Source organism: Cucurbita pepo, chromosome 9, assembly GCF_057944985.1.
Source record: "Cucurbita pepo subsp. pepo isolate OVF chromosome 9, ASM5794498v1, whole genome shotgun sequence".
Lineage (NCBI taxonomy): Eukaryota > Viridiplantae > Streptophyta > Magnoliopsida > Cucurbitales > Cucurbitaceae > Cucurbita > Cucurbita pepo.
In genome coordinates, this window is record NC_141806.1 from 13,863,341 (window position 1) to 13,883,155 (window position 19,815).

At 34.8% G+C, this 19,815-nt stretch overlaps 1 protein-coding gene and 1 long non-coding RNA gene across 3 annotated transcripts; one reads left to right on the forward strand and one right to left on the reverse strand.

Moving 5' to 3' along the window:
* The first annotated feature begins 5,844 nt into the window (after window positions 1-5,844).
* Window positions 5,845-11,014, forward strand: LOC111801568 (uncharacterized). Of its 2 annotated transcripts, none has more exons than XR_015422368.1 (4): window positions 5,845-6,078; window positions 6,551-8,779; window positions 9,565-9,625; window positions 9,724-11,014. It is a non-coding gene; the product is annotated as an uncharacterized LOC111801568 (long non-coding RNA). The 2 variants fall into 2 exon arrangements; XR_015422369.1 differs by having other exon boundaries at window positions 9,565-9,621.
* A 1,000-nt stretch (window positions 11,015-12,014) lies between these two features.
* Window positions 12,015-14,256, reverse strand: LOC111801566 (protein JINGUBANG). The gene has a single exon (XM_023685593.2). It carries the CDS (start codon window positions 13,494-13,496, stop codon window positions 12,132-12,134), a length of 1,365 nt encoding a protein of 454 aa, XP_023541361.2. The 5' UTR covers window positions 13,497-14,256; the 3' UTR covers window positions 12,015-12,131.
* Window positions 14,257-19,815: the final 5,559 nt, after the last annotated feature.

Sequence of the window (19,815 nt, forward strand, 5' to 3'; positions counted from 1 at the left end):
ATGGGTTTTCTAGCCTAACTCTCATGAGAATGGATAATTTGTCACTATTGAATGTATCAGGGTTAGAACGATATCTAGTTGATGGGTTTTCTAGCCTAGCTCTCATGAGAACATATAATTTTGCACTGCTGGATATGTCAGGGTTAGAACGATTTTTAGTTGATGGGTTTTGTACGGTTAGATCTGACAGGAGTGCGGGATATAGTAGTTGTAAGATCCCACATCAGTTGGAGAGTAGAACAAAACATTCCTTATAAAAGTGTGAAATTTAAAACCGTGAAACCAACGACAATACGTAATGAGCCAAAACAGACAATATCTACTAGCGGTGAATTTGAGCAGTTACAGTATATATCTTAACCCATTGAACTATGATCAGGTCGAGCATTTTGAAAACCGAAGAGCTCGATCTAGCATGTGGAATGGCAGCTAAGCTCTGCAAATGTGATGGGTGTAGAGAATATGCATAATTGTTGGGATTCACCAAAGCTTCCATTTTTTGGCCTTTAAAAAGGAAGCTTGGGAAGAATATATAATTTAAAATTTTATAATTATTAATTATTATTTTAATTGATGATAGTAAAAGGCTGTTTGTGACTGTATCTTGTATAGATAAAATCCCTTATTTGGGAGCTTTATTGGGCTTTGGTAAAGAAGGGAATATTTGCGCAGTTTATTTAATTAATTAAATAAATAAATAATTAATTATATTAAAACCCACTAAATTAAATTAAATTAAATTAAATTAAATTAAATTATAGATCATCCACAAAACCTCTTTTCATCCCCCTTTACTTTTAATTAATGCTTTTTAAAGTATGATTTTCCCCTTATTTTTTAAGATTTAGTGGTCGAATTTTTAAATAATTAACCGAAACCCTAATTTGCAACAGTTTATCGTAGCTCGTAGGAAACTCTCCTCGGTATACCTTAGACCAGAACGAATCGTTGGTCTTTCCAAACGGAGCAGCATAAAGGAAAAAAAGTCGAGTAGACTCAGTAACCGAGACCCTTTCGTAGAATTTCAGTGACTTATCCCGGGTGAAGAACTGACTTAAACTTAGTGATATGGTCAAGCCTTTACGGAGAAATCCACTTTCGTGGTTGTCTCTATCGAAAGCTAGAACTTGCCCCTTTCTCTAATAATTAGTGTGGAATGAGTCAAAAATCGCGATTAGTCACTCACGAGATTCGGATAGGAGTCAAAACGTTCGTTGCTGCTTATCAGATCACTTTCTCTTAGCAACAAATAACATATTTATGTACGGCTCGACATTCCTACGTGCATGACCCTTTCACCACAAACTTGGTTAAGCTTGACATTGATAGTTCAACATTTCTCTCGATATTTTGATATGTATTAGACATCGACATCATAGAAAATTTGACGAAATATCGACATATACTAAAATTGAAATCCTCTAAAAGGGTAAATATAATAATTAATATATTTTTTTTTAGGAATATTTTTATGTTTATAATTAATTTAGAAATTTTTTAAGGACCGGAACAACGTAAGTTCACCCCTAGTAGATATTGTTGTCATATAGGTCCGAGTCGGACATCCAATTGCTTCGACTTACTATTATATCACAAAGATGGACAATCAAACCTATTTCTCGATTCAATAGGAGCCCAGAGAGATGAATAGGGTCACAAATAACGAGAGAGGTAAAAAAACAGGTCCGTACGCCTATTCCTAATCGTAAATGGAATATAAGGACTCGGATTTGACCTGTTACGTATCACGGTCAGCCTCCCAGTTTTAAAACTTATCTACTACAGAGAAGTTTCTACACTCTTATAAGGAATATTCGTGTGAAATATCACATAAATTATACCGACTTTTAAATTAATATTCTTTTTAAAAATAAACTTAAATTAAAAAAAAAATTGAAAAATGGTAAAAAGTGAATGAATGTGGTAGTTTGTCTGCTGTGAAAGTGGTAATTTCGAGGGGTTGAGAGAATAAACAGACTGAGTGTACTGAAAAATTACCTGAACTCAAATTTGGCTCTCTTTTTTTTAATCCAAAATTATTCATCAATTTGAGAATAATATTCGGTCTTCATGGGGACAATCAATTAGATTCCACGTGTCGTTCCGTACCGCTCCCAAGATTTTAGTAAAGGATCTCGAGCGCAGAACTACAGTTAGTTGTAAATTTGCATCGGAAGATATGTCAGCGAGTTAGTGAGTACATCGATCATTGATGAACATAAGTTTTAGGATCAGTATGCCCGGGTTGGTTTAAGAGCATCACGAGTCCTGGGAGTGTTCGATAGGAATCTCTTAGTAAGAGCTGGTACGATTCAAATCAATGTTTTGTTTGTTCGAATTTGATTGTGTCATTCTTCGCTGCAACTACGAGAATTTTACGATGAAAAGTACTTTATTTCTCGTGGAATGACGAATATGTTCATCTAATCTAAGTACGTCGTGTAAATTCGTACTAACTTGTGCGATACTCACTCTCAGCACTAAGTGAGTCAGCCAACTCGTAATTGTGTCGCCTGTGGCTGGACGACGCTCTGATCTCGTTTCAGAAGAAGGTTTTTAGAATACGGGGGCAGAGAGATTTTCGAGAGAAAGTTTGAAAACGAGATTAAAAAGAAATATTGAAAGCAATCTTATAGGCTATAAGCGATAAAGGTAACACAACGGCTTAGATAGCATATAACTATGGGTAGGAAGAATTGACAACTAGCCGCATCTTCCCGTAGTACATTTTGAGACATTTTAGGTCTACTAGGCGTAGACATGATTACGCCGAAACGTCATACACTTGGAAAATACAAAAAGATACTATATATCATGAAAGCGGTAAACGAAAACAGTAAAATGATACAACACAAGGGGTTATTTCGGCATGCAATGGACATGCAACCATGAGCAACACACCGTGGACAAACATGACCGTGACACCTAGAACCCTTTTCAACTTTCTTCAAAGCTCGTCATCATTGTTCGTCATTGGAAGATTACACATAGACGTTTTCAAGTTTGAAGCATAACCCTAATACCAATTGCTAAGGACGAGTGACCTGACCATATTTCCACAATGTATCGGATTTGACTAGACGGCCTCGCTTTAAGACGTTTTCTTTGGTTGCATTCCAAACAACCTCGAAACACAAAGCTGGTTAGATCTAAATAGTTCGACAAATTACCGTTCGAACAAAGGTTTACATCAATATAGTATTAATTTCGTAAAGATGCTTTTGTTTTTGTTTATACTTCTTTGATTAAACGATAAACGTTTCTTTGTCTTTTTTCCAATAATTTATATTACCAATTATCCAAAAAAAAAATATTTTACAAAAATATATATATATATATATTTATCAAATACTATTTAAAATTTGAAATATATTCCTAAAAATACTAAAAAAAAAAAAAATCCAAAATGAATGATAACAATTTTGACCAACATAGAGCACTCAACAAAGAATTTTCCAAGTATTTATTTATTTATTTATTTCTATTTTCATTTTTATTATTTTTTTATTTTTAAATTCAACCGAAATAACCTTTTAAAAAATCATTAATTATAATTAAAAAGCACTTTTTATTATATTTTCTCAAACAATATAGAATAAAGTAATTCTTTTAAATAATTAATCTCATGATTAGACATAATGTCTATATTATTTGAACTAATTAATTTCCCCTAATTAGTGTAATCACTCCCATGGTTGACCTTTGTTAAGGTCACATCTCACCTCCTCAAACAACTTTTAAGAAAATAGCCAAACAAAATTAAAAATTAAAAATAATATATATATATATATATATATATATAATTTTAAAAAGAACGAAGAACAAGCCAAGAAAGTTCAAACCCGAAAAGGATTGAAAAGAATAAAATCTCCATAGCCCCCACAAGACGTTGTTTGTTTATGTAGTCAATAAAACCAATAATTTAAATTTATTTCGAGAAAAAATTCATGAAAATTACAGACACTTTGTTTAAAAAAATACCCTTAAATTTTTAAAATTTTCAATAATATCCTAAAAATATCCGTTAGAATTTTTAATAATTCCATAAATATCTTTAAATTTTTTTAAAATAAAAAATATTTAAAAAATACTTATGAAATTCAAAAAATAGCATTAATACCCGTTATCTATTTTTTAAAGTCTATGAATATTTTTGAATTTAAAAAAAATAAATTTAAAGGTATTTTTAAAATAAGGTTAAATAAATAAATAAATATTATGGGCCCTATTGGGCCCATATTTTTTATTATTCCTCACCTTAATGGTGGTGTCTGTAGGTGGGGAGGGCCCACGAGTTAATATATCTATATTTTTTATTTTTTATTTTATGTATGTAATTAAAATAATAATAATAATAATAATGTTGAGTTTGTGGGTTCCAAAAGCTGGGTTGTCATGATGACTTAGAAGAAAGTGTGGGTTTATGCTCTGTCCTTTGTGGCACTATATATGATTCCATTTTTAATTACGGGATTCCTAGAAAATATTATGCCGTTGTTGTTTTTGTTACTGTGAGATCTCATGTCGATTTGAGAGCAGAATGAAATATTCTTATAAGGGTGTGGAAACCTTTCTTTAGAAGACGGGTTTTAAAACTGTGAGATTCATGGTCATACGTAATGGGTTTAAACAGACAGTTTTTGTTAGTAGTAGGCGGGTTTGGGTTGTTACAAATGGTATCAGTGCTAGACACCGAGCGGTGTGACAGCGAGGATGCTGAGCCCTCATGAGGGGATGGATTGTGAGATCTCATATTAGTTAGAGATGGGAATGAAACATTCCTTATAAGGGCGTGAAAACCTCTTTCTAATAGATGCGTTTTAAAACTGTGAAACGGATGGCGTTACGTAACAGGTTAAAGCGGACAATATGTGTTAGCGGTGGGCGAGTTTGGGCTGTTATAATTGGTATCAAAGATAAACACTGAGTAGTGTGCGAGTGAGGACGCTGGGCTCTAGAGAGAGGTGGATTGTGAGATCTCACATCAGTTGGGGAGAGAAACAAAATATTTGTTATAAGAGCAGAGCGTGAAAGTCTCTCTCTAATAGATGCGTTTTAAAACCGTGAAACTGATAACGTTACGTAACGGGTCAAAGCGGACAATCTGTTAGCGGTGGGGCAGACTTGGACTGTTGTAATTGGTATGAAAGATAAACACCGAATAGTGTGCCAGTAAGGACGCTGGGCTCCCGAGAGTGGATGGATTGTGAGATCTCACGTCAGTTGGAGAGGGAAATGGAACATTTCTTATAAGGGTGTGGAACCCTCTCCCTAGTAAACGCGTTTTAAAACTGTGAAATTGATGGCGTTACATAATAGGTCAAAGCGAACAAGATCTGTTAGCGGTGGGCGAGCTTGAGCTGTTATAATTGGTATCAAAGATAAACACCGAGTAGTGTGTCAATGAGGACGTTGGGCTCCCGAGAGGAGTGGATTGTGAGATCCCACATCAGTTAGAGAGGGAAACGAAACATTTCGTATAAGGGTGTGGAACCCTCTCCCTAGTAAGCGCGTTTTAAAACTGAAGCTGACGACAACGTATAACAGATGGTTTGCGCGGTTACAATAATTTATTATAACAAACCTAATTTCGCTATGGAATTTATAACATAAATCATTAGTTTATTTTTTTGAAGATTTATATCGGTTTTTAAAATTGAAGAATAAAAATGTTGGGTCGGGTTTTGTGGCGTTATGGGCCTGGGCTGGAGTTTTTGTACGGAATTGAATATTGGGCCTGATTAACTAGTTGGGCTGTAAATGGGCCAAGACAGAAAAGCCCAGTCGACAGTGTATCGGATCGGACGACAGGTCGTTAAGATACCAGAAGGGAAAACGGGTTGTTAAAGCGAGGCCGAAGAGCGCGGGAAGATCGTGAGCGCGTTCCCTATGGGGACTTGTATCGAACAGTTTGCGGCACTTTTGAAGCGAATGGCGTTCGATTTCCGACCAGAACCAGCGTTAGGCGGCTAACGATTACCTGCAATACGCCGAGATGTCTCTATTTCAAAAGCCTAAGTTCCCGCCAAACAAAACTAGTTTGATCTGTTTGTCGACGCTCTTCTCCGGTGGAACAAGGTGCTTGATCTCTCTCTTACGCTGATTTCATTTCCACTTTCAATTATTTGCAGTTTCTTGTTTTACTTTCCATAACTGAAGTAGTACTGAATATTACGCATATCAGGATGTTTATGTTAAGATTGTCGATCTGAAGTACACATAAAAATGCTACTCAATATTGTAATATATGATTTAAACATAATGTAGATCTTGTCGTTGCGGATTTGTGGTAATTGTGTTATTTTCCTACCATTTTAAATAGAAACCTTCTTATTTAGGTCAGATCTCTTGTATACTTCCCTCCGTGATATTGATGCAATGAAGAATCTGGTTTTTAATTTGTGGAGATTTCTCTGAACTGAATATTTAGAGTTGGAATATGTCTACTTCATAATGAGAAAGTTCATGCTTAATTGGTACTCCTGGATTTTAATTTTAAATAATCTTGTTCATCTTACCTTATTTATTCTAGAAATTTTCGTATTGACAGGCAGAAGTTGTTAGACGAACACGACTCTCCACAAAGGTATGATATTGTTCACTTTGAGCATAAGCTCTCATGGCTTTGCTTTGAGCTTCCCCCAAAAGGCCTCATTCCAATGGAGAGAGTATTCTTTGATTATAAACCCATGATCATTCTCTAAATTAGCCGATGTGGGACTTTCATCATCCAACACCTCCTCTCGAACAAAGTATGCCTCCCCTTAATCGAGGCTCGACTCCTTTGGAGTCTTAGTCATTTTTTACTATGCCTTCGCGGAGGGTTGGACTCCTTTTTCTTTTGGAGTCCTTTGTTCGACATTTGAGGATTTACCAATCTATTGGCACGACTAAGTTTAGGGCATGACTCTGATACCATGTTAGACGAACACGACTCTCCACAATGGTATGATATTGTCCACTTTAAGCATAAGCTCTCATAACTTTACTTTGGGGAAGAACTTTCATCATCCAACAGAAGCATCACAAAAGCAGAAAAGGCAATTGAAATGATGGGTGCCTCCTTACCGGAAATTTTCTCAGGTGTGTTTGTCTTGTATATCTACTGATCTTCTTGCAATGTCATAATCTCATGTGTACAATTAAAAATGAACAGATTTGTGTGTCCTTGAAGATTGTTCTAAAGTAAACAATAGTACAGAGGTCACTTCCTGAAAAGGAACTCCTACATTTAACCTATTGCTAGGTTGTTTTCTAGAAACTCCCACTTAGATATTCCAGTATGCACTTGAACTACAAGCAACTTTCTGAAGCTGGCAATTTCTGCTGCCTTATCTATATGAACGTGATGTCTACTCTATCAGTAAGATTTACCGTTGAATATTTGGAACTTACACGCCTTCCGGTGAATTTTTATTACACTGATTTTGTTTATTGGCTTAGATTTTTGTTTGCAGTCGGAATCTTTGTTCTAGTGTTTGGTTTGACTGGATTTGCTTTGATCCTTATATATGGGCTGTTAGTCTAATTTGCATGCGGATCTTAATATGGTAATCTTGTGGAAAAAACTTTTTCTCTATCAATATTTTGATTTACAGTTATTTTCTCAACTACCATACTGGATAATTTTATTTATAGTTTGATACTTGAAATAATATCACCTTATGTTTCTCTATCAATATCAAATTCTTAGTATTTGATAACTTTATTTGTTAATACTAACTTAGTATTAACAAATTCTTCATCAACTTCCGCTTTGGTATTTAGACGTTGATTTTATTTCTTCGACATCCACTTAAGGACACGAGTGTTTGTTTCTTTTTCTCTCCCGCCACATGTCTCCATCAAGTTCATCAATTTCTCTAGTTAAAAATGAATGAATTCCACGGAAGAAAATATAAATGACTTAGCTTTTAGCGTGTCTACCAAAACTCCGTAATATTTTCTTACATCACATTTGGAGTACCATAAATAGACATGACAATGGTAAGTGTGTTCGTGGTTGAATCAGATTTTCTTTAGTTAGATTTTGAATATAAGTACCTGGGTAGCAATGGTTGAAGAAAATTGCCGAAGAGCCTTGCGTAAAGGGGCGGGGAGGCCAGAGTGAAGGAAAGTGCAGGTAACTCAAATATTCTGATGTGCGTGCGTGGATTGGTGAAAATCTTTCCCTTTTGCTATTTTTCTGTCTATTTGTTTACTGATTTAATTTATGCTTAGTGTCAACATAATTGATACTTCAGGCATTTAAAAGTTCATCTATCGCGTTGTTGTCTTTCCTCTAAAAAATGAGTACTGTAGTTCAAATTGAAAGTGGCTAAGTTATACTGCTACTAGTGACCATATATATATATATATATATTTAGCGCTATGTTGTTATCATGTGCCTTACCTTTTAGTATGAGCTCTTATTTTTCCTAGGAGTATTAAATAAACTGAGTTTTTGAAAAATTGGTGACAGAAAGACGATTAACCGTCTTATTCATTTAGAGAGTATCTAAAATATATTATTAGAAAATATTGTGGTATGTCCAATCATTTGCCAATTGCCATTTGCTTGCCATAATCCTTGTTGAGGCATGGGGGGCGTTGCTTTATGGAATATTTTATTGGTAAGAACCTCTGATTATCCTAAAAGATGGACGTTTTGTGATTTTCCTCTTAGTTTTAAGCTGTAAATTGATTGCCATCTAATCACTGCTCTTATGTCAAGGACAGGGGAATAAACCTTGCTGAACCCAACCTGGAAAGATTCGCCGGGAGGAAAAGGTGTCGCCAGGTATAAAGTGCATAGGCTGTTACTTTAAATTGCTAATCAACTTGATTTCTTTCGCTATTTAGAATAACTTGATTTGAGTTACGAAACTGATTAATAAATAGAAATTTGGATTCCATGTCTTATTCGATGACGAGTTTTAGCTAAACGGCCAAGTTTGAAATTAATTTACACCGTCTCTTAGTCAAAAGTAACGAAGTTACTGTTGGAGATAATCTTGTTTATTCCAAGCAGCATGCAAATATCATTTAGTTTTAGGAGACGGGTTTTGTTTGGAAGAATCGTGTCCATCCATTTATCTTATATTGTTTTTTTTGTGACTTTTGTGCGATCACTTTTTGGTGAATGATTAAATGAATGCAGATAAATTGTCTTTTCCCTCCATGGGTTAATGTAGGTGTACAATTTAGTTTTCATGATGAGGATAAGATAATGTTGTTTTTTCCCTTCTAGATATAGGTTTATATAGGTTCTTAAATCAAGGTTAGTGTAAATTACAAATTTATTGATTGAACTTCTAAATTTTTTTAAATATATGAAAGTTTTAGGATTCAAATTTATATATAATAATTCTATTTATTTTTTAAAATTTCAAATTTGTTCGTAATATACACCATCCTTGAAGTTAAAAGACTAAACTTGTTATTTAATGTGTATTCATTTCATTACTTAGTCAAACGGTTATCATTTTTTTTCTTAGTTTTAAGAATATGAATGTGAGAATTTAAAATTTTCAACGCCTTAATCTTTGAGTTATGTTAGCAATCATGAATTAGTTGATTTTATAGAGTTCGTAACCGACTTTGCATAAAACAAATAAAGGGTGGAAAAGCAAAGGGAATTAGGTTGGTATGTGAAAAATGACCGTTTCCTAACCTCCCTGTAATATGCTAAGCAATAGGCAAAGTCTTTGGAGAGCTTTAGTTGTTCATAACATATTGTTTCAGGTGAGAAGATATTTCAGTGGACCATTGGGATATTTGGCTGCCACGTTTGCATGGTACAATAATAACCCTTATTAATTTACCTTATTTTATGTTCCTTGCTTTGTTTGCCTTTAGAAAGTAGCATTTGATGTCAGCTCCTCTTTCAATAATTAATCATATTATATATGAAATGCAGCATCAGTCCTTCCCATAGTCTTGCATATTCTGTGTTGCTAAATTTTAAAGTTAGTTTGATGTGAACATTTAGCTTCATTAACTGACAAATTCTCTCTGAAAATGTTGAGAATTCTAAGAATTAGATTTTAATTATTTGCATGAATGTCAGCATTAGTAGTTTAATTATGGTCCATACCCTATATTATTTGTTTTTACCAATAGAGCCCCCCACAATCCAACTAATTCTTGTTTGCAAAAAAAATTTATGAATCCCCCCACTCCCACAAGAAAGGTAAAGTGTTGAAAAGATATTGCAAAAAAGGGATCATTTTAGCTTTTTCTCTCTTCTTTTGGCACTAATTTTTTACTTTTATTGCATCCAATTGTCTTTTGATGAATATATATTACAAATTAGGTGGCTGTTTGATTGGATTATGGGTCGGTGTTTCTTGAGCAAGTTGCATTTTATTCATTCATTTGATAGAATATTAATCATGATTATTATAGCATTTAGTTGGGTATTTAGCATTTTAATCTTCAGTTATGCTCCCATTAACTACTTCAATTGATTGGGGACCCATTGATTGAATCTGATTTCACTTTGAATTTCAACTTTTTTAAAGTCTTTTGTTTTTAGATAATTGCAATTTTTTAAAAGGGGTTTGTTTCTAGGTAATTGCAACTGGAAGATGGTGGATTGTTTTTTTGGTTTTTTTAATTTTTAATCTTTCTTTAATTCTTTTAAACAAAAATTAACCAAACTCTCCTTATTCCTTCACTCCTGAACTACGCTCCTGAACAACTACTTCCTTCACCTTCTTAAATTCTTTGTCTCTCCCTCCTCGGCTCCCGAACCGTACGTGAGTTGCCTCGTACGGCTCTTCCTAAGAATCAGACCATAGCACTAAACATCCATCGTCAAAGATATTATATTCCTTTACAGGAAGGAGAGAAAATGAAGTGATTGAGTAAAAGATAATTCTGCTTTCGGCTTGTTCTTTTCTTGTTTGTTATTAGAAGTTATTGTTCGAGGCGGCGGACTTGTTGAAGCTTTGCTTCCCCTAATTCCAAAAGAATTGAGTTTATAGATTTTGTAAGTTACCGATAATTCCTCTTTAATATATACGTTTTAAAACTGTGAGGCTGAAAACAATACATAACGGATTAAAACAGATAATATCTATTAGCGGTAGGCTTGAGCGGTTACAGATTTAGTTTTAAAAAACAAATTAAAAAAGATGAATTTTTTTTTTTTTTTGTTCATTTTCTTACTTTTTCTTACTTTTTCTTACTTGGGTATACTTGGAATTAAATTATAAATATGTTTTTAAATAATGGTTTTTCACATGATTGATTTAAAATGATAATTTTTTCATTTTCACACGATTGATTTAAAATGATATATTTATTTTTCACATTATTAATTTAAGGCGATTTTTGTGGTTAAACATTCACGGGTTTATGGGTGTAAGAAATTGATTGTGTTTTGTTTTGGACTTTTAATTCGATTTTGGACAATAATATTAGCATTTTAGTTTCTTGGTTGCAGTTCCATTTCTTTGACTAAACAAATATAATAGGACTTTGAGGATTTATTGAATTTTATTTTCAAATTAAAAGCACCCGACATAAATAAAATATATTCAACTCCAATATAGTTTAATGGTTCCCTAAGCATTTGAAATTTACCATTTATTAATTTTTTTTTGTTATTGTTATTACTAACAAAAAAAAAATGAATAGATTAAAATCTGTGACCAAATATTCTCGAAAGAGATTTGAAGTCCCTTTAGTCTTTATATCAATTACGCTCGTTAAGAAGTCACTACCTGTTGTCATAAGTCAAACTTAACATTGTAGTCTAATTTTTAGCACATTAGGTCCACACGCCTAACCAAATCACTTGAAAACATCTATAATTCCACAATTTAAGCATAATTAATTCTCAAGAGTGATCACATTTATCCAACTTTATTTCATTCTATCTAATCAAACACAATGGAGAGAGAAAAAAAAATCCACAATAAATAAATAAAAAGACTTTCTTTTCCTTAAAATTTCATATCAATGTTTTTTTTAAAAAAATTAATAATTTACTATACTAAATTTAAAATTTGATTTGGTCAAATAATTATTAAATACAAAATTTAAAATCTATTATACACTTTGAAAACTAAAAATGCACTAAATTCTTTCATAAAACATATACGCAAATTCCTCAAAGAACCCAAAAATTCCACAAAAATTTGAATCTAAACAAGAGGAACAGAAATCTGCCACGCCTTAATATCACAGTCCAAACCACCACTATAAACCACAAACGACCTGTCGTTCTGGTTGCACCGATCAACCCCCGCCGCTAAGCACTTCACCGGACCGTTATGCCCTTCCAAAACCCTCAAGCAGACATAATTTCCGGCGACCGCCCTTCTCCAAATTCTGATCGTCTTGTCTGCAGAGCCACTGCAGACCAAATCTAACACCACAGCTAAGCACAAAATGGCCTTCGAATGGCCTCTCAACATACCCACATACTCCATTAAGCCACCCTCTTCCTCCTTTTCCCAAACCAGAACCGACCTGTCGCAGGCGCCGGAAAATAAAGCCGACCCATCTCCGGCGAGGGCCAAGGCATTAATCCCCGAGCTGTGCTTCTCGAGTGTTTGGACCAAAAAATGCCTTTTCCCATCTGGGTTTTTCCTCCACACTTTGATCCTCTTGTCCGTTGATCCAGTGTACACGTCGCCGTCGCCGGCGATCGCCACAGCGTTTATGGCGTCGTCGTGAGCTCCGGCGACGGATTCCAAACATTTGAAATCGGAAGTCCGCCAGATTTTGAGAGTCCGATCCCAAGAGACGGAATAGAGAAGCGACTCGTCGTTTGATAGAGCAAGAGCTGAAACCGTATCGACATGATGAACCCATGTGCATTTCTTGTGCCGCCGGATCTGTACCTGATTATTGGGCAGCAAAAGCCTGGCCGTCCGGTCGCCGAGCGTCGGTAGCGTGGCCAAGCGCGTGTACTTTTGGTGGTGATCGAATTCGTTTGAGATTCTCCAAACGCGAATCTTTTGATCCTGATGGGCACTGTAGAGTTTGTCAGATGAAACCACTAGAGATTTCACTGCGCCATGTCCGGCTGTAACCATATTGTTTTGAAACTCTTCATGATTTGATTCAAATTCTTGTGATGGGCTTCGTCTCCATGATCGGATTTCCTTGTTGGAGGAACCGGAATAAAGGAATTTTCCGGCGAGAGTTAGAGAAGAGATGTAAGAAGAATGGCCCTTGAAAGTGGTAAGACATGAAGAAGAAGAAGAAGAAGAAGACGAAGAAGATGAAGAAAATTGGTCGGAATTATGAAAAGTTTGATGGAATTCCATGATTCCCATTTGGAAGAACAGAGTGTTCGAGGAAGATGATGACTCGGGGCAACTTTTTATAGATGATTTTTCAGTTTTGTGTTGGCAAAAAGTGGGAGAGACAAGCAATGGCCCACTTTGTTTCTCTCTGTATAGTTTTGGTGAACATGAAACGTACTGAATGGTTCTAAACAGCCTCAATTGACCTATTTCTCTCCATTTTTTCTCTCTTTCTCTCTCTATCTCTATCGCCATGCATACAAGCAACAACAGAGCTTGTTCTCCCACTGTTACAGATTCACCATCTTCAAATTCGACATCATCTCATTTGGATATTATCTCTCTACCAAACCAATTGACGGTCTATATTTGCGAGATCCCACGCGAAACATGAGTGTGGATAACCTTCCCTAATAGATGTGTTTTAAAACCGTGAGACTAACAACGATACATAACAGGTCAAAGTGGACAATATCTACTAGCAGTGCGCTCGAACTATTATAAATGATATCAAAGTCAGGAATCGGGCGGTGTGCCAACGAGGACGCCGGCCCACAAGGAAGTGAGTTGTAAGATAACATGTCGGTTGGATAGGGGAACGAAGCATTCTTCATGAGAATGTTGAGCCCTTGCTCCAAGGGGGTGGATTGTGAGATCACACGTTGGTTAGAGAGGGGAATGAACCATTTCACGCGAGGACGCTGGCCCTCAAGGGGGGTGGATTATGAGATCTCACATCAGTTGAAGAAGGAAACGAAACATTACTAGTAAGGGTGTGGAAACCTCTCCCTAATAGACTCGGTTGGAGAGAGGAATGAAATATTCTCTGCGAAGACGCTGGCCCTCAAAGGGGTGAATTATAAGATCTTACATCAATCGAAGAAAGGAACGAAACATAATTAGAAAGGGCATGGAAAACTCTCCCTAATAGACATTGTTGTTTTAAAATTATGAGACTGATAATGATACAAATATATCAAAACAGACAATATTTACTAACAGTAGACTTGAGATTCTTACGCCAAAAAAAACTGGATATGGTTCAATCCATTTTGGGTGAGAGATCAAGTAATGGAGTTATTGGGATTAATAATTGACAGTGACGGCTTCTGGGGCCTTTCCTCCGTGAACCAAAAATCAGCTTCCAACAAAACGGACAACCCCTATTTCCTTAAAACTAGCAATTCAATTAATCAGGATTAATACTACGAAAACTTTGCTCACTAATTTCCCATCAAGTTTCTATTTCTCTTGTTCTGTGTTCACGGGAGAAGTTTCTATTTCTCTTGTTCTGCGTTCACTGGTTCTCTGCGTTCACTGGTTCTCTTTGTTGGATGAATGACTCTGATACCATGTTAGATGAATGACCCTAAGCTAAATCATGACTCTGATACCATGTTAGATGAATGACCCTAAGCTTAGAATCTTCAAATGTCGAACAAAGGACTCCAAAAGAAAAAGAAGTTGAAGCTCCTTGAAGGTATAGTAAAAAATGACTAAGACTCCAAAAAAAAAAAGAGTCGAGCCTCGATTAAAGAGAGACGTACTTTGTTCGAGGGGAGGTGTTGGTGGATGAAAGTCCCACATCGGCTATTCTAGGATATGATCAAGAGTTTATAATGCAGGAATACTATCTCCATTTGGTTTAAGGCCTTTAGAGGAAGTACAGAGCAAAGTCATAAGAGCTTATGCTCAAAGTGGACAATATCATACCATTGTGGAGAGTATCACGGTCATCTTTGACCTTGTACATATGAACTATGGCTTTCAGTTTACCAAAGATGGCTTAATGCAATAAGGATCTATATAACTCCATTTAATAAGGATATATTTTTTCAGGTAGGATTTGGGGATGGTTCTTCATTTCTGCAGCCACTAAAATAAAATCAATATTTAGAATAATAAAGAAAAAGTCCATAGAACATAATTGAATTAATGCCCATATATAGCATATGCTTTTTTCTTTATAATTTGGCAGCCTTAAAAGGCTAAAATGCAAGTGTTCTTCAAATCATTGATATTATTTGGGGAAAAATGGTTTGTTTTCCCCAAAAAAAAATACCCATTTTTCCTATGTACCTGATGAAACCTTAACTGAATTAGGCTTATTTTGGATAAAAATGTTCATCATTCACCCTCCTTTTATGGTTTCTTTTGTTGAGTTTCTCACAAATTTTGAAAAGATATTTCTAGAGAAAAAAAAAAGAGTGAATTCAAAATATAGTTTCCCCAAACCTCTAGATATAATAATATTATAAATTTAATACATTAAATTTGATGTCCTGTCTATTTGATTTTTAAACTTTTAAAATTATAAATTTAGTCTTTGGACTTACAATTTTTTTAAATTTATCCATCTACCATGTATAAAATTTCAATGGACATAAAAATTGAAATTATATCTAATAAATCAACTAATTTATTTAAAAAATGAAAATTTCAACCGTAGACATTTTGAAAGTACTTACGAAAGTTCAAAAACTAAATAAACACGGACCATCACCTAACTATCTCGTAGATGAGATTCCTTGATGAGATACATTTGAACAAGATGAGAAAACAAGATTAAAGAGAAAGGATATCAGAAATTCAATTCATAGGGAGTAGATAGAAAATGAGAGATGTCTTGACTCTTGTCCAAAAATATTGACAAATTCAAGAACTAAGAGACATTTGTTCCAAAAAAAAAAAACTCAACTTGGCTTAAATGAAGAGGGATTCATCCACTAATAATGACAGTTTTACAAACAAAAGTTCACAGTAAAATGGTCATTCGAGATTCAACTTTTAATCTTTGTGAGGGAAAACGAAATATCCTTTTTGAAGTGGAGAACCTTCAGCTTTACGACTTTTCTCTATGCCCATTGAAGGAAGCAATGAGCATCATCCAACTCAAATATGTGGCAAAAGGGCATGGTAAAGTTGGTACTCTTAGGCAAAAAGGTGAGGGTAAAAGTAAAAAGCTCTATGGTAAGAAGTTTGCATACTTTCAAACAGAGAGGTAATATTTTGACAGAAAAAGGAAGGAAGACTAATAATGGAGAAGAAGAGGATGGGAATAGAGCAGAGCACATGGGTCGAGTTTGTAACTTTCCAAGAGATTGAATTTTAGCCTTTTTCAGCTGCTCCTTTAGTGCTCCACTGAATGGGAATTCTGTTACATGTTTTTGTAAGAGGATCCTTTTTCAACCGTGTGAGATCCCAAATCGGTTGGGAAGGAGAATGAGACACTCTTTATAAGGGTGTGAAAACTTTTCTCTAGCATACGCATTTTAAAAATCTTGAGGGGAAGCCTAAAAGGAAAAGCCCAAATAAGACAATATCTGCTAGCGGTGGGCTTGAGTTGTTACCGTTGCTCTCTCTATGTGCTCCCATGGCTTCCTTTCAGCCCTTCATTTGTTTCCAAGTGTTTGGCTCCTCTCCTCTATTTAGAGTACTCTTTCATTTTGCAGGGTTCCCCTTCAATTCATCCCCTTCCTTGAGTGCCTACCATTTATTATGCTTCTTTTCAAGGCTTTTACTTTGTAGCTGGTAGGGTTTAGTTTAATTTTCTATGCTTTTTGGGTTAAGATTAATTTAATAATCTACATCAAAAGATGAGACTGGTCCTAAAAGAGAGGTAATTTGTAAAAGAAAAAAAGAAACCATGAGTAAACACAAAATCATAAATAAACTATTCTTAATTAAATTATTAGGCTAAGACCTGTAGAAACGGTAGTATTAGAGATCTCATATCAGTTAGAGAGGAAAACGAAGCATTCCTTATAAGAGTGTAGAAACCTTTCTCTAATAGATGCGTTTTAAAAACGTGAGGCTGACGGCGATATGTAATGGATCAAAGTGGACAATATCTGCTAGAAGTGAACTTGGGCTGTTACGTTTTCAAAAGGTTGACCTCGATACTTTCAAATGGTGTAGAAACCAATTGTTCAAGATCCTCTTTCATGGAAAAAGATTTAGATTCACGATTTAAACTTTCATTTTCATGTGAAAGTACAGAGCAAAAGATACAAAAATCGTCCTAGAAAATTGACATACTTAGTATATGATTAAATATGGTCTTCGGATAACGAGTCCCCTCTTCGACTTGAACTCATAAATTTTGCTTTTGATCCCTACCTAAGAAGCATCATCTACGAATCAGAGATATTTTACTTGCTTATACATTCAAGATCTTCTTCACTTATAATTGATGCGAGGTTATAGTTGCATCTCTAAGGTATCCTAGATCAAAGATTTGAAAATCATAGTTCAAATCGATACCTAAACACTAACCTTCATCAGTCATACATCACTATGATTGTAAAACGTTGTTCTAAAAGGAAAAACAAAGAAATAGTTTGAAGACAGTTCTTCAAACAAACGAAACAGTTCGAAACATTAAAACTAAATTTGAACTTATGGGTGGGATAAAACTATTCACACACTTTTCAAAACAAAACATGTTGTGATTGCCACTTGACTCTAAAAAAATAGTGTGTGAATTATAGTGGGAAGTAGGAAGAATTATAGTGGGAACTAGGAAGACAGTGAGAAAAAACAAACTGATCAGATCATCAATATTGGCCACCACCCACCAACAAAAAGCTTACATAATTCCCATATCAACCTTATTTACACTAAAGACACAATTTGGAAAAGCCCTAATTCTTCATTAAATTTCCAATCTGCTAACAAGTTTTTGGATAAATTTATCCAACCTGATATGGGATAAAAAGTACACGCATCAGGCTTCTCGTAACTAGATGGGTGTGTTAGAAATCACGAATCTCCACAATGGTATGATATTGTCCACTTTGAGCGTAAGCTCTCATGGCTTTGCTTTTGGTTTCCTCAAAAGGCCTCATACAATGGAGATGCAAAGTACACTATAGAGCCTCCCTGAGACCTATAGAATCCTTGAACAGCCTCTCTTTAAACAAGGCTCGACTCCTCTAGAGTCCTTGAACAAAGTATACCCTTTGTTCGACACTTGAGTCACTCAACATTTGAGAATTCTATTGACATGGCTAAGTTAAGAGCATGGCTCTCATACTATGTTAGGAATCACGAATCTCCACAATGGTATAATATTGTCCACTTTAAGCATAAGCTCTCATGGTTTTGCTTTTGGTTTCCCCTAAAGGCCTCCAATACTTATAAACTCAGGATCATTCTCTATATTAACCAATCCTCAACCTAATTTTTCAGTAACATGAATAAACAAAGCTCTACAGAAATGGTTGAAAGTAACAAAATGATGAGATGACCAGATTTTAGTTTCGAATACGATAAGAAAATAATGGTGTTTTTAGTTCAGATTTGATTACCAGACAATGCGCAATTGGTTACAGCTTGGAATCCCTATCCAAATTCTGAATGGTTGTCCCATACGTGACAGTGGCAATGGAGTAGGCAACTTTTAATCAAAATTTACATCAAATCCTTCGATTTCCTGTCAAATTTTTCACCTCTCAAGCTGCGATTTGAACATGAAAGGACTTAGAAATTGAAATCGATCTGTTCTTTCTCGCGATTATTCAATTTTCTAAATGCAGAGGACATGTTTGGTTGTAAAAAGAAAGAGAAATTAGTAGAGTTTGTAAGTATCAACCAACAGAGAAACTCACATGGAAGTCGGCGAAAATTTACTTCAAGCTTTGCTCGATCTGTAGTCAATAATGAAACCCTTCACATGGGGCGAAGAGCGATGAAAATGTACAAATGTTGATCTCCGCCATTTCACCCATAGCCCCCAATTTTACCTTGACGGCCATTTTTCGTACCAAAAATTCAAAATTATTCCATATATATTTAGTTTTTTTTTTTTTTTTTTTCCTTGAAATTAAACTTTAATTTGTATGATTTATTACTATATTTCTAAAAAAAAATTCAAAATTCAGTATAAAATTTGAAAAAAAAAAAAAGATAAATGTGTATTTTAAAGGGAGTGGTTTTCACGTAATAATGTTTCGTTCCATTCTCCAATAGATGTATGATCTCCCTACTCATTTCTCTCCCCAATCGATGCAACCACAATCCACTCCCATTCACGGCTTAACGTCCTTGTTGGCACACTGCTCGATGTTTGACTCTGATACCATTTGTGACAACTTGAGACCACCGCTAGTAGATATAAGAGTGTGGACGTATTTTAAAATCGTGAAGCTATAAGAGTGTGGACATATTTTAAAATCGTGAAGCTGACGGCGATATGTAACCAATCAAAACGGTGCTAGTAGTAGACTTGAATTGTTACAAAATATTTGTAACAAAGTATGAAAAAGTTATTATAAAGAAAGATTTTAAAAAAGAAATGGGTAAATTAATCATTTTTACAAATATATATATATATATATATATATATCTCCAAAGTCAAGATGCTACATTTGACCTCTTCCATGGCAGCAAAAGAGGAGAAGCCTTACAGAAAATTGGATGCATCAGTTGTTTGTTGCATTGCAATCCCAACACGAGCATAATCTAACTAGTTAAACCATTAAAATTTTGGACGTTATACAAAAGTACAGAGCTTAAGGTTAAAGGTTTAGCATCAATTTCAATCTCAGCATTTTAAACCAATTCGAGCATAATC

Excerpts from the sequence above, each read along its gene's own strand:
- LOC111801566 (XM_023685593.2), bottom strand. The coding sequence starts at position 13,496 with ATGGCGATAGAGATAGAGAGAGAAAGAGAGAAAAAATGGAGAGAAATA.